This window comes from Toxoplasma gondii, chromosome VIIb, assembly GCF_000006565.2.
Source record: "Toxoplasma gondii ME49 chromosome VIIb, whole genome shotgun sequence".
Classification (NCBI taxonomy): domain Eukaryota; phylum Apicomplexa; class Conoidasida; order Eucoccidiorida; family Sarcocystidae; genus Toxoplasma; species Toxoplasma gondii.
In genome coordinates this window covers 1008578-1033728 of record NC_031475.1, presented here as the reverse complement: position 1 = coordinate 1033728, position 25151 = coordinate 1008578, and the positions used below count along the sequence as shown (strand labels likewise).

General features: G+C 52.5%; 3 protein-coding genes across 3 annotated transcripts; all 3 read left to right on the top strand.

The window, feature by feature from the left end:
• Positions 1–2157: 2157 nt before the first annotated feature.
• On the top strand, positions 2158–11051 carry TGME49_262780 (FHA domain-containing protein; the record flags this gene model as incomplete). Its single annotated transcript, XM_018781299.1, has 8 exons — positions 2158–5531; positions 5915–6100; positions 6631–6710; positions 7164–7444; positions 7706–7811; positions 8122–8311; positions 8791–9151; positions 9619–11051. The coding sequence occupies 8 exons, from the start codon at positions 2158–2160 to the stop codon at positions 10570–10572; spliced, it is 5532 nt and encodes a 1843-aa protein (XP_018637134.1). The 3' UTR covers positions 10573–11051.
• A 2284-nt stretch (positions 11052–13335) lies between these two features.
• TGME49_262800 (hypothetical protein) lies at positions 13336–19045 on the top strand (the record flags this gene model as incomplete). Its single annotated transcript, XM_002365339.1, has 7 exons — positions 13336–13485; positions 14052–14324; positions 15838–16032; positions 16427–16505; positions 16889–17039; positions 17371–17416; positions 18980–19045. 7 exons carry the CDS (start codon positions 13336–13338, stop codon positions 19043–19045), a joined length of 960 nt encoding a protein of 319 aa, XP_002365380.1.
• A 2284-nt stretch (positions 19046–21329) lies between these two features.
• On the top strand, positions 21330–23097 carry TGME49_262810 (iron donor protein CyaY protein; the record flags this gene model as incomplete). Its single annotated transcript, XM_018781300.1, has 3 exons — positions 21330–22078; positions 22531–22625; positions 22968–23097. The coding sequence occupies exons 1-3, from the start codon at positions 21440–21442 to the stop codon at positions 23095–23097; spliced, it is 864 nt and encodes a 287-aa protein (XP_018637135.1). The 5' UTR covers positions 21330–21439.
• Positions 23098–25151: the final 2054 nt, after the last annotated feature.

Genomic DNA, 25151 nt, shown 5'->3' with positions numbered 1-25151 from the left:
AATGGGAGCATGTGGCTACCATCATGAAGCTAGGCTGTGCCTTGTGGTGCCTCAAGGTCCTCTGCCAAGCGTGGGTGTCTTGTGCATAGTTCCAAGCACATCAGGCATGTCAAGAATCTGTTCTACAGACTGGCGTGCCGTCGGCGTAGAGCCGACTCGTAGAACAAGGTGTAGGTCCATTCGTGCAGACACGAGGGACTGTCCACTTCGATGTATCAAGCACTTCTTAGGCAATAGAGGTGGTGGAACATTATTAGTCGAAGCGTGGAAAATCTGAAGGTGGCTGAGACACTGCCAGTCAAGAGCTCAAGATTACCTCGCCGGCCGCCAGGAAGGGGGATCGGCGGCCTGTCGGTAAGAACGGGCGGTGCACCTCGACCTGAATGACGACCACATACAATGACATGCTAATTCTAACACCACGATCTGTTTTGTCTATTTATACGAGATCTTGGTCTTCTTTTGTACCACAACTGCTGGGTCAGCCTGACAGTAAGCATGGCTGTACTTGGCTATCAGGGGGATGTGCCCGGCGGCCAACTGTATTCCACGGGCTCATCTTATTATTGCTTCAAGTGCACTCGAGAGAAGAACTTCATGCGAGAATGTAAACCAGATAGAGGCAGGAAAACTTGTTCCCCTGTGCAGCGTGTTGGTCCTGCCCCTCGTATACACGACCCGCTTCGGCACACCCGGTCAGGGTGTCTCCAGACCACAAAGGATTACAGGGAAAGCTATGCACGGAAGTCTCTCGCGACAACCTATGTTTTGTAAGCACCATTTGAAGACATCGAAGGTGAATGCACTCGTCTGTGCATGAGGCCTCCACTTCGGTGTGTTGCACATTTCCGTTATTATGCATCCAAGTCTTGCGATATGCACACCCTCCGGGAAGACATAACGTCTGGCGGCGGTTGTGCCGTCTAGTGCACCGAACTAGTTGCTGTCATGACTTTCAAGGGTCGAAATGGAACGGGCTAAGTAAACTTTTTGCATGGGCACACCATAGTGCTACTTATGTGGCAGCAACCGAGTTAGGCTTCAGCAACATTTGTGGCAACCGCTGCATTGCCGAGTTGCTACCCCCACTGTTGGTGGATCTTTCTCGGTGCTTGTTGGGGACCGTTACCGTGCCGGCCGAAATTTTAGTTTCCCTAACGGAATCTGATTTTCGACGTGAAGACCGAAGATCCTGTCAAATTTGCAAACACAAGACAACCGCTTTCTAAGGGGGTGTGTTCACTGCTGTCTTACCAGCAGGAAGTGACGGGAAGAAGAGCTGCGAGATGAGTTTTGTGGTCAATGGAGGTGATCGGTTTGTGTGTCCGCCACCCCTTGGAAGGGGGGAAGAAGCCACCCCCTTGCTTCTTGTTGCATCAGACGCGGGGCAACTACGGAGCGCGCTTTTCGCAAATGGAGGGAGGCACATCTGCCACGAAGATAGCGACAGCATGGCTGTATGATTACCACAAGCTTGCCCGGACAATTTCTGTCTCGATGGTGCACGACTCCCGTTTCAGGCGCCGTGATTAACAAATACCCGCCATTCTGTGCACGTTGTCGCGGTTCCAGGAAAACTCGCTGCCGGGCACGGATCGACGCGGTGTCTGTACACCAGCACCGGTCCACGGCTTGGCACTCTACCTGTTGTGAGTGTGGATAGTTTCTGATTGCCAGCTCGGAACGTCCAACTCTGAGGTCAGATTTAGCTCGCATTGGCACGCCTTGCAGCAGTCGGCGGCTTTCTCTGGCCTCCTGCGCAGGACCCGGGTTTTCGAGTGACCGTCGTTTCTACTGGGGGCTTGCTGACGGGTAGACAGCGTGCAGCTGACTCAGATGCCCCTTGTCAGGCCATGAACACAACATCTGGCAGGTAGTGTTTTTTTGTTATTCAGTACGAAATCTCCAGAGACTCGATTCAGTGTCTTCTCTGCGGACTTGAGGCGGTCTTCGTCCGAGGGTTTCTCGACCGTCACCACCGACTTTTTTCTGGTGGGTCGCTGTGCAAGCCTGACCGAATCGTCTTTACCTTTGTAGCAGTCAGGAGTCGTCTGCCGGCCACTTTCGGGGTGTGCGCCGTTGGCGTCCTCCTGGACTCGTCTTGTCTCGAGGCGTGTGTTAAGCGGCTGTCTCGGAGCGTGCCCTCGGCTGTCCATCATGCCGTGCCCCACCAAAGCTCTTGATGGTGCATGTCGGTCCTCGTCAGATGTCCAGTCTCGGTTCACTGATCGTTTGTCTTTTTCAAGTAAGTTTCCTTTGAACACTCCTTCTGCCAACTCTGGCATCAGTGTATCACCTCTTCTTGACTGTGTACCCCAGAATCCGCCGCCGACTAACCGTGCAGCCACGGTTGTGTGTGATCGACAAGGAGCCGCCCCCCTTTTCGCGAGTTCACCTTCGGGTTTTCCAAAAAGGTCCGACCGCAGAGAGGCGCCTGGGACGTCGCCTTCAGCCGCATGCTCCTACCCAGTTGCCCAGAGTCGTCGAGCGGGCGCTGCTGACCCAGTACCCGGCACCTGCTGGCGGTCACACGAGACTGACGACACATGCGCGCGAACCTGTGCCACTCCGCAGACAGATATGCCTCTTTTGTCCACGTGGAAACAGGCGAGGAGGAACGTCGACTCCGAAGACACAGAACATCCTGAGCAGGGAGGACCTGAGGCGTCCGCGGAGGTCCATCTCGGGGTTCTGGCGAATTCTCGGAGCCGCAGTCGCACGTCAGAGTCGGGCCTCTTCCACGACGCGTCGCCCATTTCTCCAAGAGCTGCTTCCTCAGGGGAAGCGAGTTCGCCTTCTCGACTTCAGCGCTCACGCGCACAAGACGGCAGCAGTGAGCCCGACGGGACCGGCGGGCAAGCGAAGAAAGGATTGTCGAGGAAGTGGGATCCGGGGTTTGAGGAGTTGACGCAAGGCGCAGACGGCAAGACGCTCAAGGCAGCTCGCCTCAGTCTCGATGACACGAGGTCGCGGAGACTCGAGGGCGAAGAGGTCTTGACTGCGCCGTCCTCTGACAGAGCGAAGGGGACAGACAGTTTTGGAGACGCAGAACAACGCACAACGACTGGCGGGGGCTGGAGCCTCGCTGCCCTCTGGAGCAACTGTCGCCCCGTGGCATTCGCTTCAGGGCGACAAACGTCTCCCAAGAAGGCTGAAGATGAAGCGGCCGATGCTGCAGCTCGATACGACGTCAGCCTCAATGTCGCCTCTGCGGAGCCGATAGAAGCTGTGGAGGAGGGCGTCGCAGGCGTCACCGAGCTGGATGTGTCTGCGTCTCAGAAGGCGTCTCAGGAGGCAGCTGACGACCCCGAGGCGCTTGAAGTGGAGGTACCCGCGGGAGCGAACGAAGTGACTGTGTGGCGCTCTGGGGCTGAAGGTGGTCTGGAGGAGGGTGGTGTCTCACGTGTGCTTGCTTCTGAGGACGAGCCAGGAGACAACGACCTCGAAGTAGTGGGTGAGGAGGATCGAAGCCCCAGCGAGCCGGAAAGCTTCGTCTCCTGCAACACGCACATTTCAACTCGCGACGGGAGCATGAACAGCACTGCAGAGAGCCGAAACAGCAGCAGCACTGGCGACGACGGCCCCGGGACGGTCCCGCAGCACTGTACTTCCGGGAGCGACTTCCCGTTTGTCCCTTCCTCTGCGACGTTGTCGGGAGAAGATTTGCCCTTCGTCCCACCCGCGCCTCTCTCAGTCGTCTTAAGTGCAGAGCTCGCTCTGCCTCCGCTGCCGACTGGGGCGCTTCTGACCGACAGGACACCCGTGCCGGCCAGCGAAGCCGGCGAAGCCAGTGAAGGCGTCGACAGCGAAGAGCGCGGATCTCGCTCAGATAGTGGAAACAAGCAGCAGTCGAGGGGCCGAGCTGGTGAACCCGGTGTCGAAGAGGAGTCCCGAGAAAATGGTGAAGAAGGTGAGAAACGTTTCAGGAGGAGGTCGCACCGCTTGCGAGGCCTCCAGAGAGACACGACACTCCAGTCTGCGCCGCCGACACAGGCAGACAGCGGCTCGAGTTCTCCCGCCTCGCGAGTGTCCCAGTGGATTTCTAGGCGGCGCCCGAAACAGGAGGCAGGAAGCACGTCTCGGCGAAAGGCGTCCGCTTCCAAGGCCGAGAAGGACGAGGCAGAAATCGATAGAAGTGACGACACACTCACAAACTCGAGCACACGGTCTGAAGGAGAGGCAGTGGCGCGGACGCCTCGGAAGACACCCAGGACGTTGCGGCGGAAAGGTCAGGGGGCTGCAACTTCCAGCGGGGCCAGCGTAGGTCGGGGGAGCCGCCGGCGAGCCCGCGAAGAACCCCAGGGGCCCGATTCGGACTCTGCGGTGCGTCGAGGCCGGCGGCCGCACAAGGGCGAGGAGGCAAAGAAGCGTCGTGTGGCTCCGCGGGGCCTGAAGGAGACATTACCCGACCCGGCTGACGGTGCGAAGGCCGCAAATGAACAGAATGCCGGGAGCGAGTCCGCCTCCGAGTCAAGCGAGGAGAGCGTTGTCACCAGCAGCAGCGCGTCGGACGACAGCGAATACGAAGAAGAGGTCAAGGAAAGCAAACGGGCCAAGGGGCCAAGCCGACGCGGGAGGGCGCGAGCTGTGGCTGCGGCCGCCTGGCGCTCCGTCACTGGCCAACAGCCCCAAGACCCCGTGCTGCGTCCCCTGAGTGCGCGGGGACTGGTCGCATGCGGCAGGGGCGCGACCCGGGCGTTGTCGATGTGTGGGGACTCTGGCTCCGCGGCCCTCGGTGGTCACGTGCCTGGCGGTCCCGCTGTCCGCATTGGGTCTCTGGCTGCCGTCTCGAGTGCTGCACCTGTCTCCGACTTGACGGCGCTTCTGGGCGGCGGCAGCCTGCCCCAACCGAAGTCTGCATCTCTCCCTGCCGCGCCCTCGCAGCCGCTGCTGCAACTCCCAGGACGCTCGCTTTTCCCGACACTCGCCGGTGGTCGAAGCGCCTTGTCCGGCGTGCTGGGCGGTCTGCTGGGCTCCCGCGGTGCCGTGGCCGGGGCCCTCAGCGGGGCCAAGAGCCCCGGCGTGGGGCGCCTGGGGGGCGCGGCGCGGGCGTCGTTATCCTGTGGCGCGGGGGCATCGCTGGCGGGGTCCGACGACGAAGGCCGGAGCTTAGGCTCAGATGCAGGAGACGAAAACGCGAGGAAGAGCGATCTATGCTCTCGAAAAGGTTCCATGGAGAGCCGCGAGGCGACGGTGTCGACGGTGACCGCGCAGGAGAATGACGGAGAATTCGGTGACCCTTGGGCAGTTGACGGACCCGGAGAGGAGAAGGACACCAAAGAAAAGAAGCAGGAAGAACCTGGAGTTGGCGCGGAAGTCGCGTACCTCCCGGTCCTTGGCGAGAAGACCGACTCGGGAGTGGAGGGAGAAGGTGTGGGAGAAGGGGACGACGCGATCGCGGAAATCGTGCATATTTCCGAGATCGACGAAAGTCAGCGCCTGATCTCGAAGCGCGTCGTCATTCGCAAAAACAAAGAATGCCTCATCGGCAGGGACGTCCGGACTTGCGACCTCGTCGCCGACTCCCGAGGGTAGGATTTCTGGACTTGAAACCGCCCTCGCGCTCTGCTTCAGAGACACTCCCGTCCTTTCCAGTTAGACGATTAATCTTTTGTGTTTCTCTTCACCATATCTTGTGTTTGTTTCTAGTCTTTCTCTGGCCTCTCTAGCAGGAGTCTTTGGTAGTCTGCGTCGCCTTCGCTGTGGACTCCTGTGTAGCAACTTGAGCTGTAGATCTGTCTCTCAATTTTCGTGAGTACTTTTTTTTCTTGACTCTTGATTTGTTTGGGCGACGACTCTCTCTCCGTGTTTCTTGTTTTCTTGACGGCTCGTCCGCCTCATCTGTTGCTTTCTTGCGGCAACTCTTCTTTTTATGACTGCCTTTCTATCATTCTTGCGCCTGTCTTGCCTCCAGGGAATTCGCCAAGATGGTCAGCAGACGCCATGCCGTCATCGAAGCTGTTCCAGTTCCCGAGCTTTTTCTTCCTCATCCGAAAGGGTCGAAGGAGGCAGAGAAGCAGACAGGCGAGAAGGCGCCTCTGGAGGCAAAGAAATCGGAAGTATCTCATGAAGCCTACAGGCTTTGTCTTCGCGACGTCGGGTATGTCTCTCAGAGCAGCTAGGGAAGGATAGCGGGGGCGCGCCCCCCATCGCATGCTGGGAAAAAGCGACAGTGGATTCATGAACTTGAGGAGACCCTCGCTGTTGAAAAAGCAAGGGGATGCTTGCCCGCGAACAGACAGCCAATTCCAAAAATGAGTCTCGATGGACTCGACCGTCACTTCCGGCGTTTAGAGACGACAGAAAAATGTGTTTCAAGAGAGAGGGGGGAAAGACATAGAGGATTACGTGACACTTTTCGTGACAAGTATCCCAGCGATTTCCCAAAGCCGTCTAGCGTTTAGGTATCGAGGGGATGTGGAGGAGCTGTCTCTACTTGTCTGTTTTCTTGTTCCTTCCCCATGTTGTCGGCGTTTTTTGTTCTTGCTGCAGCGTTGGGGGGTCAGAAATTAGAGCGCCTTCTTATGGAATCAGTCGTTTCTGAGTTTGGTGGCTTTGCGTCGCGGACTAGGGGATAGAAAGATGTTTTGAATCAGCCACGCATTTCGCATTGTTTTTCTCTGCGTGCAGCTCGATGAACGGAGTCGCCGTGAACGACATGCGCCAAATGACGGCTTTCCTTCGCCATGGGGACATCGTCACTCTCGGCGGTGCGTTGCCGTCAAACACAAAAGAAATCTCTCGAATTTCCTTAACCCTTTACACCAGGACGGAGAAGAAGTTCCTTGAGTCAAGTTAATCTTTCCGTCGGCTCTCGTTGCACCTCAAGGTCTCGCGTTTTCCGAAGGCAAACTACGCGAGAGAGTCTTGCGGAGGCTCAAATGCCTTCTGTTCCATCGCTTGCCGAATAGCCCTATTTCCATGAATTGCTCACGGTTCATCCCTAGATTGTGTATTCGAGTGTTTGATATGCTCTACCGACGGATCTAATAATTTTTAATCCCCCGTTGCTATACGCAGACATCGACCGACTTTCTGACTCCGATTCGACTCTTGAACGTTGGATGCATGAACATTCGGGTGTTTAGAGATGGGCGCTCTTTCGAGTTCCTCAGAGAAATCCACGAAGTGTCGTATCGTGCGTGCTTGCGTTTTGCCTGTAGGCGTGGGGGCCTTGCGAGTGGGGAGACAGCGCGACCAGCCTGAGTCGCCGTTTCGTTTTCTGGTGCGCTTTCTCCACCCCCGGCCTCTTCCGGCTTCTGACGTCGACTCTGCCCACTGGGACGAAGCGGCGAAGGCCGTTTCTCCTTCGGAGGCGCCGACAGTCGCTCCGAAGATCGACGAGACAGAGCAGGAAGGCAGGGGAGAAGGCGGCGGCCTCAGACTCGCTCGTCTGAAAGTCGTGCACTTGTTGACAGAAGAAGAAATCCGCCACCGCTTGGAAGTACGGAGAACATGAGGGAACAACGGGGAAAAAGACAAACGGGAAACGCGGCTTCCAGAGAGGTGAAGGACATGGGTGGGGCGGGGGGGGTGGTGAGGGGAAGAGGTTGTCTAGGAAGGCGCTTGAGAGGACTGCTGGACGTGGGCGTGTGTTCATGGCGTTTGCTGGGGGGGTTTGTGCGGTAACGTCTTGTCAGTTATATGAGTTTAGTCATGCTGCTCAAGTTTCTTTGATTGTTTGTCGCTGTCGCATTTCTTTCAGAGAACCGGCGAACCGGCAGGACCCATTTCGACGCACAACTCGCTTCTTGGTTTGGCGCCTCTCGACGAAGGCTCTGGAGGCTCCCTACCGTTCCCTCTCTCTGCGGGTACGCATGTCCACCTGCAGTCAAAAAAATCGATTGCTGCCGTCTCAGATTGTCTGTATCGCCTACAGAGACCTGCTTTTCCGGAGACAAAAAAGTACTGCTCACACCTTGAAATAAATGCAAGTATATATATATATATATTAGTAAGCGATTCTTCTCATATCTGGGAGTGCTCATGTAGGTCTGTAAATTCGTTTCTTTCTAGAGTTGTCATTTTCTCAAGGAAGCGTTTTGGTCGTCGAGGACGCGTAAAGTCTTGCCACGCGTTTTTCGATCGTGTTTTTCCTTCACCGACCTCGTTTTTTCTCAGGATCGCATGCAGGTGACCGGGAGCGAGTCTCCAGGTCTTCTCGGCTTTCAGCCGTCTCGTCTTTGTCTCCCTCGCTTCCGCGAGGGGCGCGAGAGTCTCCTCTTCGATCCACGCCGCGGCGGTGGGGGCGCCGAGGGGGGACCAGCGGCGGCGGTCACCTCCTTCTCTCAGCTAGCCAGGAAGTGTACGGGTAAGGCGAGGCCTGTTTTTTTTCAACAGTTTTAGAGCGTGCAGTGCCAGATACCCACTGAAGCTAGACTACCGACGGCGCGCGTCTTTTGAGAGATATTCCGCATGACCTTCTTCACAGGCGGAAAAATCCGTCCACATGTCTCTCTCTCTCTCTCTCTATATATATATATATATGTATATATGTGTATGATTTGCTTTTCATGTAGGTTCATCTTCGTGTACGTGTGTATCACTTTAGTTTGTGCATTTGAGAAATATCGATGCAAAGTGCCTTGGTTTCTTGCTGTTTAGTAGGAGTGTCCACACCATGTATTTTTGTCTCTTTTTTGATATATCTCTCCCGTTTTAGGTCGCACAGGTTGACTTTTGCTGCGCCTTCTCCATCGCATCTTTGCCTGTTCTTCCCTTGCATTTCTGTCTCGTCTCTCCATATGAGTCTTTTTTACCGCCTCTGCCCATTTTCCTGGATTTTTCCAGATCTCCTACGGGCTCGACGCCCTCGCCGGCTCGCGTATTTTCGCCGTCGCTGAGTCCAGCTCGAAGCGCCGCAACGCAGCCGGGATCTCCTTTGCTGTCGGCGTCTCCGCTAGCGTCTCCTCGGCGCGGTGGTCATCCGCTTTCTCAGCCGACGGCGGCGCTTTCTTGCCTGTCTCAGGGGCCTCCCCCAGGCATCTCTCCTCTCTCGCTGGGACCTGCCTGTTTCTCTCAACCCATGGCTCTGGAGCCTTTCCCCGCCTCTGTCTCCCGGGCATCTGATCGCAGGGCCTCGAGCGTCAGTAGACGCGGACTCTCTCCTCTGAGAGCAACTGAGAGCCGCAAAATGGAAATCATAGGCGAGGTGCGTGACTTTGTTTTTTCGAGAATAAGAGTGCACAAACTGTACAGCGACGCTGGTGTTCAGTCCTACTACCCTTCGTACCTACGGAGTCCTAAGTTCTCTCTACGTTTCGACGTCTCTTGGGTTTCGTCTTTCCCTCCTGGTTTGGGCGCTTCAGAGGGGAGGAGGGAGCAGAAAAAAAGGCGCTTCTCGCGGGCTCAGCGAGCGACAACTCTTCTCAGAAAAACCTCCACTCCACTCGGTCATTCTCTCAACCGGTCTGTCTGTGTTCTCGTTTTTGCTTCCTCTGCCCTTCTTGTCTTCAACGCTTGTGGCATTCCAAAGTTTCCCAGCGTGCAGATGCTTTTATGCGAATGCGTGGGAATCCACTGAATGAGCGCACACTGGGGAGACGCGGAATATCTTGAGTCTGTTTTTCATCTCCAGTGTGTCTGCATGCGAGCTTTTCTGCTGCCTCTCCTCTCCAGGTGACGGTGCCGTGGAACGGGACGATCGCTCGAGTCCGCAAGTACGTCGACGCGCTTCTTCTTGAACTCCTGAAAGACAAGTTGTTCTCTCTTCCTTCGACCCGTCCTCCCTTTTCTGCGTCGTTTTCTTCGGCAGATGCTTCTGGTGTGGCTTCCTCGCATCTGAATGAGGCGCGAGACGCGGTAGAGAAAACAGAGGAAGAGAGCGGAAGAACAGGCGAGAAACAGCGCAGAGAAGAGAGGGAAGAAGGGGAGGAAACCGAGGCGACGGTGGGCGCGAAGGAGGCCGGAACAGGAGTGGGCCAAGAGGAAACTCGCTCATACAGTGAAGAGGTCAAAGACAACGGGGAAGAAGAAACAACCGGCGCCGAGCCTCGTCTGCCCGCGTACGAACTTCTGCCTTCTCCTGGAGCCGGCGATGCCGCCTTCAAGCACGAGGAATTGTCCTGGGTCTTCGAACTCGCGCCGTTCAACCCGTCCGCAAACTTAGCTGTCGCCCCCTGCTATCGGCTTATAGACGGAGAAGGGGCAAGTGCAGAAGAGCGCCGCGCAGGCGCCGCGCCAGTGCGAACAGTCAGCACGATCTACCTGCGGTTCAAAGAGGCACAGCCGGGGGAGAAGGAAGAGAGAGAACGTGGAGAACAAGAAGGCGGGGAGAACGGGGACGGAGAGAGAGAAGACCGAGAGGAGAAGGAGAAGTGCTCGCCTGCCTGCGGATTGTCTTTCGATGACGCAGGGGACTTTTGTGACCCGGCGGAAGAGGAGGAGATGAGCAGCGAGAAGCCGAAAGTCGAGGAGACAGCGAGAGAAGAACTGCGTACACACGAAGGCCTGTTCAGGCAAGCTCGGGAAGAGGCCAAAGAGGGCAACACCCAGTTTCTATGTCAGCCAGAACCGAGACAGAGCGAGGGGCTGTTAAGTGAGTATGACAGCGACGAGGCTTGGCACATGTAGATGTCTGCTTAAACCAGTGTCTCATAGCGGATGTCGATAGAAGCAGAGCGACGTAGCGCTAAGAAAAACGATGAGAAAAAGCATGTGCAACCTCTCTGGGCATATTGAAGTGGAGAGACAGCGACTGCATGGAGACACGAGGGGTGCGCCTGTTTCTCATGACTGGCGTGGAAACCAGAGTCGAGGCTTCCCGTCGCAGGTGGAAAACACCGCAGTCTGGTGTTTCTGTCGTCTGTCCCGACAGAATTTCGGAGTCTGAACGGGAGGTCTCGAGTCATGTTTTCTCAATCGTTTGTCGTCGAGTGCATGCGCGCGACGTAGGCGCTAGTGCTCTCTGGTGCATCGGCTCTTTCCTGTTCGGCGGTTCGCAGTTGCGGTTTTTAGTGGGTGTAGCGTTTTTGTTTCTTGGACGTTTCGGTGGCTGCCCAGCTCGATGCTCTTTCGTGACGTTTCAAAGTCTTTTCTGGGAGCTCGAAAAAAGTCGTTTTTTCAGCATCCCCTTTCAGCAGAAAAAGCGAGTGCATGGAGGGAGCGTTTGTGTTTTTGGCGTCAAGCAAATTTGCCCGTTTACTTTGGCCCTGTAGGGCGCAGTGGGACGGCATTCTTGGATTCGAAGTTTTTTTGTCACTTCTGTACACCATTATATGTGGATTTCTTTGCATGCATGCACGCATTTATCTTCGGATTGAAGGGTTTTTTCGAGCAAAGTTTTTATGTGCCAAGACATCACGAGTGAGTACCACGCGAGGGAGCCGAAAAATGAAGAAGGGAGAAAGTCCTCCGACACACCTTTCTCCACTGCACGAGACAAAACTCAAGGTCTAGAAGGTTTGCCTCCACAACATACATCTCTGAAACATCGAGAACGTACATTCTGAGCGTGTCTCGAGACGAACGCGCGTTAGGATAGTTGACTGCGTCGACAGAATGTAGACGGCAGTATTTATGGTTCCAAGACCTTAATGCACCTTTGCACAACTATTCCGAGTTACACACTTTTGCTTGTTCCACCATCGTTAATCTAAATGGACAGCCTAAAAAGTCTTCCGTGTGCGACTTTGCCTAAAACCCTCAGACATAAAACAGGTGCGAGGAACACAGAAAACCCACGCGTTCCACGACGGAGACACTCGCGCGATGCACAAGTTATGTTGTAGGGAAAATGTGTAGGAAAAACGCGAGCTTCTGTTTGCCGCTGCGTCAGCGTAGGGTGTTCGGAAGAGTCTCTCGTCCGCAACATCGGCAAACACAGTCGTTCTTCACTGCGTCCTGTGTGATCAAGAAATACCATTTTATATGTGTATGCATTTAAACTCACCATGTGTGAATAATGTTCCTTTGTGTGCGATAGTTGCTGGGTACGCTGTTCGGTTGCCCGTTACTCTGCCCCACGTACCCTGAGGTCTCCGGCGCTAGAGGGTATCATCGGCAGTGCTTTTAGAAACAATAGTAGAGCAGTTCGATTCGATGCTTTCGAGCTCATTTTAGAAATGATTCATTTGCAGGTTTTGTCGAATGGAAAAACGGTGGCTCTCGACAGGGCTGTAGTTCACCCGGCATCCGCGCGTTCATAGTGCCTTTTCAACCCTGTTTCCCTGCCGTGTGCGTCAGTGAGTTATCTCCAGAAACTGAAATAAGAATTGATTTGAAGAACAAAAGACGTTCAATACTGGGGCTGCATGCACACGTGAGAGTGTGTATTTCGTGGGGCCGCCTCGAGCCAGACTGGGAACAGCCGCATTGTTCGGTAGAAAACAGTGATGGCGACAGGAGTAAGTGCAGGTGGGGGGTCAAACGAAGTGTGGAAGTAATTGAGCTGATTGGGGGACAAAACCAGACACAGAGAAAAACAGACAGGGGGCTGGCGAGCGTTTTTCTCTCCCAGAAGAGTTTGTCGCCAGAGACACCTCAGCCAGCCCTCCAGAAGGAACGCTTCTTATATTGACATGGACGCTAATGCCGACTTCGCTTTTGCGATCGTTTCCAATCTTCAACGCAGGTGCTTTCCCTTTTTTGTGAGGACAACTCCCGAAGGGAAAGGAAATTTCTAGGCAGAGCTTTGCGGCTCTTTACGTGTGAACAGAGACACGCAAGACCGGGACACGACAGATACTGTGACTCTTTTCGGGTGCTTCTCCTTCGTGATTGAAGACTGCTCTATGTTGTCTCTGTTTCTTCGCCCGCGATTGTGGGAGGTCCAGACTAGTTTAAGAGACCACCGTTTCCTTTCCGGGATCTTTTGCCTCATCGTTCCCTAGAACGGGCTTCTTACTTTCCGTTAAATCACGCCTTTCAACAGCCAATAACGAACGCACTGTTTCAGGCAAATTCAACATTTGTATATAGATATGTAACTGGCGAACTGCTCTCCTTCACTTAGGCGAAATTGTGTTGGGATTGAAGGAAGGCGGTCTAGGGATGGAAACCATTCTGACAAGTGTGAAACTGCAACGAGGCCTTTTCTGAAGATATGCTGTTCCTTCCATCTAACAATTCGTCTGCATCGCAGCATCGACGGCTACTTCCAAGAGAAAAGAGAGTCAACCAGCCGTTATCAATGAACATACGTAGTCTTACATTGAGTACAGTCGTCTGAGTTGGTAGCGATACAAGTGGCCGCAAATGTTGATTTCCAACCGATCCGTGGCTATGTGCGAAAATAGGTTACACACATAGAGCATTGTGCATGTGAAACCCCTTGAAGGGATTTCTCGCCAAGCGTCGTTTCGGAGCCTTCTGTGCACGTTGAAAAAGACGGGGAAAATGGAGGTCGACGTGCTGCAGTCGGCAGCTCTAAATGTCCCTCTTCGCGGAAAAGACAATGAAACGACAGACGTCATTCTTCGGGGCGTCGTGGAAGTCTTTCCCCAGACTGCCGAGATGAAACGCCTTCTCGCCAAGAGACTCGAACTGGTTCGTTGCAATTACACTATTTCCCTTGTTGACACACAGTTACTCTTCAAAGCAGAGAGTTTTTCGATCCGTAACCGGTGTCGAGAAGGCGGAATCCGTTCTGAAAAACCGTGGCGTTACCAACTGCCGCAAAAGTAACAACTGAAGACAGGCAACACGCACGAAGTGGCTCACGTTCAGCTGGTCACATATTCTACAGGGGAGCTGGCGCTGTGAAAAATGACACGGATTTACATTGGAAAGAAACGAACAGATTGGTTGGCCTCGTGCTGGAAGGACTTTTCATCACTATACCTTGTCCGTTATACTGAGCAGGAAGGGAGCTTTTTCTCTTCAACTTGACTGATTCGCTCTCCTAGGACCGTTCGTTAACGCGTTTCGAATCAAATCAGTAAAGGCTGTTTTGATTCTCGTGGAAGATTCCGGATTGCGCGGAGGCAGTGAAGGTGGAGACTACTGAGTGTGAAAACCTTGAGGTGCCGCGCTAGAGACGCGCAGCGGTTTCTTCTGGTTTCTCATTTCCAATTTGTCACTGCAGGGCTGCGTTCCCTCATATCTGTATTTAGGAGCAACAACAGCGCGAGGAGGAAGAAGAGCGCCGTAGACTGGAACTAAAAGAAGAGATGGAACGACAGAAGCGCGAGGAAGACTTGAAGAAGTTGAAGCAGCAGAGGAAGAAACAGAGAGACATCGAAGAGAGGAAGCGAATGGAGGAGGAAATGAAGAACAGGGAGGACGACAACCTCTCCCGAGTCCTTCAGATGTGCCTGGAAAACGAGACTCCGGCAGAAACTTCTTTCAGTGGACTCGCTTTTACTCAGGTCCAAATCCGCGTCCTCGTACGCGACGGCCTTGCTTTCAATCGGAGCATCGTCGCGCTTGGTAAAAGAAACTTAGTTCCCTCAGTCTCGAACGCGTCCACCAAGCAGACTTTGTCAAAGGAAGTTGAAAGTGTCGAACCGTCTTGCAACCCAAACTCGGCACACAGTGTGACCGCACACGAATCACTAGTCCTCTCTCTCTCTCTCTATATATATATATATATACATACATACATATATTTTATATATACATATATATATATATACATACATATGTGTATGTGGGAGAACTACATGCCTCTGCGTGTCTGCATGACTACGCTTTGTAGCCATAATCGCGTTTGCACAGAGAAGATCGACAAAAAGGAGCATACAACCGCAAAATGCGAAAATACCGCAGAATAAGGGTTTGCGTTTGCACTGCAGTTAAGGGACTCGTTTCTTCTGTGTGTGTGGAACGCGTGTTTTCTTCTGGGTATCGGTGCGTCACTGATTTGTGCTTTTTTGTTCTGACCAAAAAGGCGACTTTTCTGAAAACATGTGACTCACCGTCAGAACTTTTTCCCTTGTCGCTCTGCCTTTGCCTCTCAAAAACTGAAAGATCTAAGCAGGGCTGGCCTCACTGAAGAAGACGGACCGAGTGTAGCTCAAATGCTAAAATCAAACAAGGCTCTGGTGGCACTGGACTTGGAAGGCAACCATTTTGGCCTGGCTTCTGCCAAGGCTTTTCGGAAGGCGCTTGAGGTACCTCGCTGCACCTCAAACAAAGCCTTCTTTCCCTGGAGGCAGCAAAAACTGCAGACACTCTCTGTCCACTCAAAGCCCTACAGGTTCATACAGTTCACTGGACAATAAGGTCCAAAAAAATTTGTGCAGACAAGCATGGAAAGAAGGGGAACTGAAAAGTTTCCTAGTCCTTGTCGCAAGGAGGGGGATGTTGTCTTTGTTGTTTCTATCAGAAGAATGACAGGATTTTCATCGGCATCTGCATGTCGGTTCCCCGAATCCGCCGTCCGGCTCTCTCCTCGAGCGTTTTCAATGGCCGACTTCCCGTTTGCTTTTTAGTGACTTCCAGCAGATTCACAGAGACACCATAGAACATAAATGACAGTAAAACTACAGTCATGAGGACAGACAACAAAGTCCTTGCCGACTACAACACAACCTGAAAAAGGCAGCGCAAAGTGTAAAATGTCGTTTCGATCCTACATCAAATTTTGATAGTCGCCTCCAAGCAACCAGGGTACGCGTTTCATGCAACGGATGTAGAGACAACCAGTTCCAAGGAACGCGACAAGCATTACAAGATCTAAATATAAACAACTGCACAACGATTTTAGATCGGCTGGTATAGCAGATCAACATACGACCGTTTCACTGAGTTAAAGTCTACATGGCTAAATCGTGGGTTTCAACAACCTAAGACTAAGCACCAGGCAAGAGGCGTAGACCAACGAAAGTCTCTCGGAAATACCCTCGCGAAAGGGATTCGGGTTTCTGCATATTTGTCCCGGTCGTTTGCGTTCCACAGGTCAACGACACTCTTCGCTCTTTGAATGTGGAGAATTGCAGTTTCACCTGTCGCGGTGATGAGCAGAGCGGCGTCGTCGAGCTCGCGAAGGGGCTGAGGCTCAACAAAGGCCTACGGAATCTGAACTTGCGAAACAATCAGATTGACGATGTGAGCATGCACAGAGTGAAAACGCAGGAATGCGACGAAGGCATGGTAGCAACATTCTCATCAACTATGAGCTGGGCAGTGGGCGGTCCGTCTTGCCAACGTATCCGTTCTTTCCTTTGTAGTTGTCGAATGTCAGCTTGTTTCTGACAAAGCCATATCGCTTTTGGATGGGATAACACGCTTTATCCAACTGAACACAAACGAAGTGGTCAAAATACTACAGAGATGAACTGTGCAAATACCAACGTGTTACGGTTCCACCGCAAACCATCGACATTACAGGCCATTTGGGCGGTCAGTACTTTGGATTCTGAGCATGACTCTCGCTGTGAGATTCAGACAGACAAGTCCTTTGTGACGGATGCTTAGAATCGGGCACCTTTTTAAACGAAGGATTCAGATCCGGTTACCAGTTTTCTTCTTGCTTCCTATTCATCAGGAAGGTGGGGACGCTCTCATTGACGCCCTGAGTGCGAACAGAACGCTCACCCAGCTTGACGTGTCGTTCAACGATTTGAGTAAGGTTTTTTGGCTGTTTTTTCTCCCCAGAGTTTCACTCTTATCGCTTTCCTTCAAATCAGTCTACAGACCGTGCTTTCAGACTTCTTTTCGTCGCGGACGTGTTTGGGAGTGTTTCGCGATAGACACCGCTACAGCAGGCTGCGCGTGAAACGTGGAGAGTCGATCTATTTCCCGTTCGCTTGCTGTACCAGATCTCCCCCTGTCACCGGTCCATATCCACTGCTTACTAGGTTGACGGTTCTAGATCCTGGGCAATTTACTTGTTAAGTGGAAGGCTCTGTATCTCATTTCTACAGCACGCATGCTAGTGTCTCTCTTTACAGTTTACGGCGTGTTCTTTGAGTTTACATCTTCGCGTTCCGCGCCTTCTGGATTCCAGGCATTGAGTTACTTCGTGAGCTCCACGAGCTCCTCAACCGAAACCAGGCGTTGTTTATTCAAGTGAAAAAGCACGAAAAACGCGAGAGGGAAGACATGCGCCACGAAGAGGAGCTGATGCGGATCTATCTCATGCATGTCGAGGCTCGGAGGTACGCCAGCCAGAAAAAAACAGGATTTTTCCTCTGGGTGAGACCGCCAGAAAGTCTGTGAACCATTGTTTCACAAGTTCGAGAAACTTGACCGGAACAAGGCATAGTCTTTTGTTTTAGGTGTAGTATCCACAGGATTCGTGAGTACAGTGAGGAGTTTCGTTTCAACTACGTTTTCGCCTCTTTTTCCTGTCAGGCCTCACTGCCCGTTGTCGCATTTTCTCTCCGTCGGCTTCCGTTGTCCTTTTCTGTCTCCTGGAGGACGTGTGGTGAAGAACGTTTTATTTGAGAATCGTACACTTTTCTGTTCCTCTATTGCGTTGTTTCTTAGGATCATGGTGGAAGGTGCGGAGCGCCGCAGAATTGCCCGAGAAAAGGTGAATGTGCTTCCGGTTCTTCATCTAAAAAGATCCCCAACACACCCAGACGAAACGGCTGCCGCCTTCGTTTCTCTTCTCTGCGTCCCCAATTCATCTTACCTCCCTTTTCCCCTCTCGAGCTTTGTGCTCCCGTTACTTCTGCTGTGGTTCTGCTCTTCTCCACCGGCAAAATGTTTGGGGCTCCAGACTGCAACTGACTCGCGTTGCTCCGTCCTTTTTCTTCGGCAGCGGCCTGCTTTTCGCTTCCATTCGCCCGTTGTATTCCTTTACCCTGTTTGCGCTGGCAAGACCGTTTGGACTCTCTCTTATTTCCGCGGATGTTCACGTGATGGAATGCAACGGAGTCGACTGAAGTGATAGTTGATTCAACTCTCTCAAGTCTCTCCAGGAACAACCACTTGTGTACCAATTTCCTTCGTCTCTGCAGCACGTTCTACAGAGCCTGTAATGTGTATAGTCTATAAACAAAATTGAGGGCAATATCCTTCGAGGGTAGCTTTTCCTCTCAGACCGTATCTTGACTTGTCCTTTCAGACATCCTTGCAGTCAGAAAAAGTCGGCTGTCTGCTTCTCATAACAGGAGTCATATTCAGTACCGTAGGTTCCAAGTCTGTGTTTCTTAAACTTTTTTTTCTATGCCCAAGTGAACAGACAAGCTCATCGAACATAACAGTAGGCTCCTAAATGTAACGGTACAAGCTTTTAAAAAGGGACGCCTTCACATATACTGAGCCTCTTCCGGTTCCTTTTACCCCCACCTGTGGTACGGACCTTTCCAGGAGAGACTAGAAACTTGGGTGCTGGCAGCCCAAAACGAAGAGGATGCGCACAACGAGGCCGTAGACACTCTGCAAAAGGCAAGGATTCGAATCGCTGAGAACTTTGCTGCTCTCCTTGTTTAGCGATGCAGGAGAGAGCCGATGAGATGCTTGTGTAGAGAGGAACATAGATATCGCGTGACAAAAAAACATGGCGGAAAAAGCGTCAACACGAAGAAACCGGGTTGCAGCGGAGTCTAACCTTGGAGAAGAAACGTGCAGAAACACACAGAGAAAGTGTAGAACAAGCATCTGTCGGAATTCGGTGGCGTGTGCTGTGGGATCCTAAAACAACTGAAGCGGGGTGGGATTTCGGGCAGAGAAAAACGATGTTGCAAAGATGGCGACCATCTTGACTAGTTCACTCGAAGAAGTAAAGCAAGAGAGGATCTTTGAACTCGAGACGAGTTCTCAAAGTATTAGAGAAAAACAATTCCGAAAACGGTTCTTACATGCTCATTTCTGCAGGACAACGATTTCTGTGCTATCGACTCTCTGTTTTTCTGTTTCTGTCCTCTCTAGTGCAGCATATCTCCCCAGAAGAAGGCAGCTCATAGAAACCTAGGAATCCCCTTTCGTAATGTGCAACAGGAAGTCTCGCTTCAGCGTTCTCTGACTTGCTGCTGCAAGGCTCGTTTTCCCACACGCGCTCCGAGTTTTGTCGCTCTGGAATCCTTGCCTGCAAAGCAAAAGCCGCCGACACGCTGGTGTGTTTCTCTCTGCCTTGTGCGCTGTTCTTCAGGCCTACGAAGATCGCAAGGCGATGATGAGTCGGAAGAAGAAAGGCAAGGGAAAAAAGAAAAAGTAGAAACGTGAATCTATTTGTGCTGCAGCTTTTTTCGCTTCAAGGGACAAACGTTGGAATCGAGGAAAGGCGAACGAAAAAGAACACCAAGCGGCAGAAGGCGGGGCGTCTGTCGCTACCAAGAAGCCGCCGCCATGTGCTGTGCAGAGGTTCCGCCTGCTCACGAGAAGAAGGTTTACCCTGAAAAGGAGCATTAAACATCTCGAAACCTTTTCCTTTTTTTCTGGGCGAGAAAGGCACGACGCTTGAGTTATGTTGTGTTACCTCTCGAGGGGAAAACGAGACCGCAACGCGAACAAAAAACAGAGAACGGGGCATAACTCTCTGACAAGCCACAGAACCCTTTCTCCCTGAGGGCGTCGTGCCGCCTGCACACCGCCACTTGTTAGCACACGAGAATTGGAGAGAGCCCTGTTTGTTTCCTTTTTATGTTTCGCAATTTTATCTCTATTCGGAGGAAACTCCGCCTTTCCCGCTCTCGAGGTGGCGCCTCTGCCCTAAGTCGTTTCGGTGAAGACGAGGAAGGATAAGGGAGCTTTGTCCTTTCTCTCTCACAGATACCTAAGAAACATCGTTGTCAGGTAACTTGCTCCTTCAGTTTCCACCTTGGCATGCAAATGCAGGACAACGCAACTCAGACAAGCCACTCTGCCTCACTGGAGACTTTTTCGTTTTTCTTCTTCGAGGAGCCGCTGTCTCTCAAACACATGCCAACGTGGGTGCAAATGCACTCTCTGCCTCTCGGAACGATCAGGTGGTAAACTTCATCTAGACCAGAAAATCCTTCTGTTCTACATGCCGACTTACAGGCATATGTATTATACATCATTAAATTGCCTATATCGCATTTTATATACATACGTGTGTGCATATCGGAGCTCTCAAGATGCCCACGAAGGTATGATGATGACAGTACCTGAGTCAAAAAGAACATACCATTTCATGTTCAACTGTCTACATTCCTATATTTACAGTGTTAGATACAGATTCGTCTTAGAGCTGTAGAGATGAAGCGTTATCGCCGTTCTGCATGGTTGTGGCGAGTTGGAGTCGTTGAACAGAGTGTTCTGTTCCTGCAAGGGCCGTGAGGCCTCCACGGCATTTCCTACGTGGAGCGAAAACACGGGACTGTCTGTTATTTATTTACCGGAGCACTACCAAGCCTGCTTGTCCAATGAGGTTTCACGGAAAACCTAAAATTTGCATGTTTGAGGTACATTTGGCCTCAGAGGGAGTGAACACTTGGAGTGGCCGTCACAGAGAGCGCTTGTTACGAAGTTCCCGTCGCGCGAGAAAAGCGAGAAAAAGAGAGCCTTGGCAATATGGAGGAAGAGTCACACTTGGCACACGATCGGAGAGAAAAACGAATCTTACGATAGGCAACAGAGCAAGAGGCACACTTAGAGCCGAGCATCAGGGCTGTAAACGAAGTTCGTCAGACGGAGAGGAGCAACGTGCAGGACACACTAGCGGAGATAGGGAAAATTGAATACTTTTCGCGAACGCAGAGAAAGAATCGCAGACGCAACATGCTGTCAGGACTAGAGACGAAACCATTCTACTAAAAGAAGAAGAGACGCTGAGAATCTGCATATAAGGAACAGCTAGAAGGGAGACAGTGCAGAAAGCGCACACATCATAGCTGCGTTTGCCTCCGCGTCTCGCTCACGAAGACGGAGAGACACGGATTGCGAGCTGAATGGCAAACTTCGATGGAAACGGAGAACTCGCAAACTCGCAGCCTTTCCCATGAGCCTAAAGAGCAAGACAAAGCGACAGATTCCTTTTTTTCTTTCCTTCTCTTTCTTCACAGCTAGTCTTGCCCTTGCCCGCCCTCACCGCCGTCTCACTCTCCCGCTGAGAAAGCTGACAAACAGCCTTTTGCTTGTTCGCTTCGAGAAAGACCACGAAGAAGTAGACTTGCTTGTTTTCGCATGCACTTTTTGTTTTGGGTGTGTTTTTCGACAGATCCACGTTTTTCAACTCCTTTTTCGTGGAGTTCTCGCCCCGGGGTTCCTTCGCGTGACTGGTTTCGGAGGAGTAAACAGCAAAGAGAGTCCACCAACTGCCCTTCGAAGAATGGCTTCTTTCCAAAATTAAAAAGTCCCAGTGCTTCTGCGTGTCATCCGTTTCTACTAGCGCTTTCCTCCACACATCCTCCCTTGCTTTCGCAGGGAGTCTCCCGGTTCTGTCGTCTCTTTCCGCGCTGCGCTGCGCAAAGCAGCAGATGCACGCTTGCTTACACATGTTTCCCCAGGAAAGTTTCTCGTTTTCCGCCTCTTCTTTTTCCACAATTTTGTCAAACGTGAGAGGGGTCGCTGCCTTTGTGACAGGCATCAGCTTCTTGTTTTGTCGCCTGTTTGCCTTTCGAGGAGAGTGAAGGTTCCGACAGACACGATGCAGACGAGCTACGCAGGGACGAAGATTCTGTGGAGGACGCGGCTTGTCTCGTCTCTCTCTCTGTTGTTTGAAAATCCTGAAATCGCTCTCCCTTCTGCTACTTTCCCTGTCTCCTCTCTCTGTCACTCTTCCTCTGCTTGCTCGCCTCCCTCCGTCGCTTCCTCTGCTTGCTCGCCTCCCTCCTTCGCTTCCTCTGCTTGCTCGCCTCCCTCCTTCGCTTCGTTTTCCTGCTCTCCTCGCTCCTTCGCTTCGTTTTCCTGCTCTTCTCCCTGTTCCACTAGGTTTGCTTGCTCTTCTTTCTCTTCCTCCTTCGCCGTCTTCGCTTCCTGCGGTGCGTCTGCCTCTGTTTCCCCGCCTTTGTCTGGAGCGAAGAATGGACGCTTTTTTCGCGCGCGGAATGTCTCGAGTGGTGTTTCCGGAGGGAAGCCGGCGGACCCCCGCCGGGGAGAAGCAGAGACTGAGGGCGCTGAAGGAGTTGCAGCCGCCTCGAACGGCGCCAGGGAAAGCACTGCGGAAGACGCGCTTTCTCCCTCGAAAGACGCCGACTACCAAAGGGCAGCGGACGCACTCCTAAAGACGCTTTTTCAGCAAGTGGAGGCGGACGAGTGGGATGGCGTTGAAGACATTGACTACAGGGTAAGCCGGCGCGTGCGTCGCTTTCTTCCTTCTCGTTCGTCACTCCTCTTTTCTCTGACGAAGACACGGTCGGACGGGGATAAACGACTCCTGCGAGAGACACCGCAGAGTGAGGACTGCAAACGTTTACAGGCTTTTCAGTGGAGAGCGCACGGTGTGCTTTCCTGTTAAAGGCGGTCGACATGCCGGGCAAAGACAGCAAGGCAAGGCTTCTTCTGGCCGCGCCTTCTCCTCTCCTCTTCTACGTTTTTCCCTACGATGTGCGATGGAAGAGAAAGGTCAACCGTAAATCCGAAACCGTTTCTGTCGCGCCCAGCGTCGAGAGGACTCGGTCACTTCGGGTGTTCTCGAGGAAGATACCTCTTGCCTGTGTTTCCTGACCAGTCCGATTTCTTGTCTTCACTCTCTCCGATCCGGCGGATTCGTTCTGTCTCCGGTGCTGCCGTGCTCAGGAGGGTGTACTGCAGATAACCTGTCGTGGAGGACGGACCCTCGTGATAAACAAGCATTACGCGACGAAACAAATCTGGTATGCTTCTCCCATCAGGTACGCCTTCTTCATGTCGATGCTCGTTTTTCGCCTCTTTCGTCTCCATCGCCTTCTTGTGTCTGTCTTCTTTTCTCGCGTCTTTGCGATTCGGCCTCACCTCCCCGGCGTGGATTCTCTTCGCTTCCCGCACTGTTGTCTCGCTTGTCCTCGTTCGGCGTCCCTCGCGCCTCAGTTCTGTCCTTTCGCATTCGTTGCATGTGACTTGTCGAACGTTTCGGACGTATCGTCTCTGCTCCCTGCACACGTTGCTCCGCTCTTCGCGGTCTGCGTTCCGAGCGATTTTCCTGCCTCTCGCTCTTCACGAGTCTCGTGCCTCCCTGTGTGCGCTCTGGCCCTCAGCGGCGGCGACTACTTCGACTACTCAGCAAATTCTTCTTCAGGGTGCCCCGCATCATGGCGCTCGGCGCGGTCCGGTCGAACGCTTGGCGAGGTGCTCTCGACAGAACTCCGGCAGCTAGCGAGGAAATGAACGGATGCGGTCAGAAAGAAACGTTGCCTCAGAGAAGACGCGAACGCGGAACGCAGCGACGCAGCTAAAAGCGCGCGCGCGTCAGGTCTGAACAGTCTTTTTCTTCCGTGTGGTTTTTCTCTTCTGCCCACCCCACGGGGGAGGCGAGAGACCCTGGGACTAGTGGGGAGAGGACAGGTGAAAAAAGGCAGGCTTTTTTCCAACCAGATTTGCTGTGGCTCAACTGCATGTCGCTTTTCCAGCCGCACGCGACAGGGAGAAAGGCTTCCAGGCGGAGAGCGAGAATCTCGGGATTTCGTTTTTCTCCCGCTCTGTGAATGTCCACTGCCTCCTGCGCCATTTCGCGCGCAAACCCACAGACTCGGTTTACTCTTACGGTCACTGGGATAAAGTCTCTCTCAGGCCTTCCAGCGCCGAGTTGCATGTACTGGCACTTCGCTGTAGAAAGGAAAGAAACGCTTTTGGCTCCGAGAAAAAGAGGACGGATCTCCAGCTGACCAACTGCACAAGCTTACGTAATAAATGTAGCTATCGATCTGAAACGCTTTTCTTCCTTCTCTAGAAAAGACTAATTTTAAAAAAATACTCAGGGGTAATTAGTGCGGCAGAGACATGCGTCGCAGCACAGGCATGTCTCCAGTTCCCGCTTCCGGCAGGCACTTTACATTTTTGTGAACTTGGTACTAGTGAAAGACCCAGTTTCATTTCAACAGAAAACGCTTTAAAGTCCCTAAATCCGAAAAGGCTTTTTTCGTGAAAAAACAAACTGTGTTCACCACATTTACCTTTAATATGAACAGTAAGTACTTGCGATTTTTCAAATTTGGACATGCATGGAGCTATGCGCCGGTAAATCTGTTTGGACTGCGACGGCATACAGCCTGACTCTTTATACAGCAACGCCATCGACGCATGCATGCCTGCGACGCCATGTAATTTGCGCACTGCGACACACAGGTCTATATCCATGAAACCACACTTTTTTTCTCACATTTGTCTCTCGAGACATCTAACCAAATCTGTACATATATATATATATATATATATCTTAGACAGAGAGATGCATATTTGCGTATGTCCACCTCTCTCTCGATATATATATATATATATATGCGTATATGTATATTTATATAGATGTCTCTCTCTATGGAGAGCGATGTACATGAAGCGGGGACGTGATGAGAAGGCATCTAGCTGAAGAGAGACAGACACTTGGTTTGTTGTAAACGAGCGTCCACTTTCACTTTCTCGGCTTGCTTCCCGAAACTGTTTTCTCTGGCGAGGAAGAAGGCAAAAAGCGACCTCGGTGAACAAGCTCAAGTTTCTGTGTTAGCTAGGAGAAGCCGAGGAGCGACGATTGAGTGTGCAGAAGACTCGTTTCCTTCGGTCGGAAGCGCGTTGCACGATAGACTGTCTCGGTCTTCACAGTTAGGGCATCTTTCGGTTTCTCTCAGGTCCTGAAGGAAGCGAGGCAAATGAGTCTAAAGGCCCCAACTCTGCATGTTTCTCGCCGTTGAAGGAGCGGTGACACACGGTTGTTGCAAGAAACAGAATCACCGAAAATGCTTCCTCCTCTTCAGAGACAGAGCCGAGAGGCCGAGCACTCTGTCGCGCTCGCGGGATCAGACGTCGACCAGATGCGCGTTGCTGGACCTGTCTGTGGCTTCGCTGCTGGCTTCGGCGTAGTACGAAAGGTGGGGCCTTCCCTTCGCTTCCAATCCTTCTTTTACGTTGATTAAAAGCTGCGAAAAGCTCCGTGTGCATGTCCTGACACCGCACCCAGTTTCTCTCGAAGCCTGCAAGACGGCCACTGCCTTTCACGGAACAGTCGATACTCGGCGGAAGCGCATTTCCTTCCGGCTGCTCGCGGACACCGACGCTGTGGACTCGTGTGGGCGTCAACGAGAAAGCCGGCCTCTGAATAAAGCATTCCAGTGGAAGCTGAGGAAGAAGGAAGACGGAGAACGACGACGCGAGCGCCCAGCCAGATCCGCGCGGGAGACACTGAGGGGGCTCACGACTCCAGAAGAAAACGAGCACAGGTTCGGAAACAG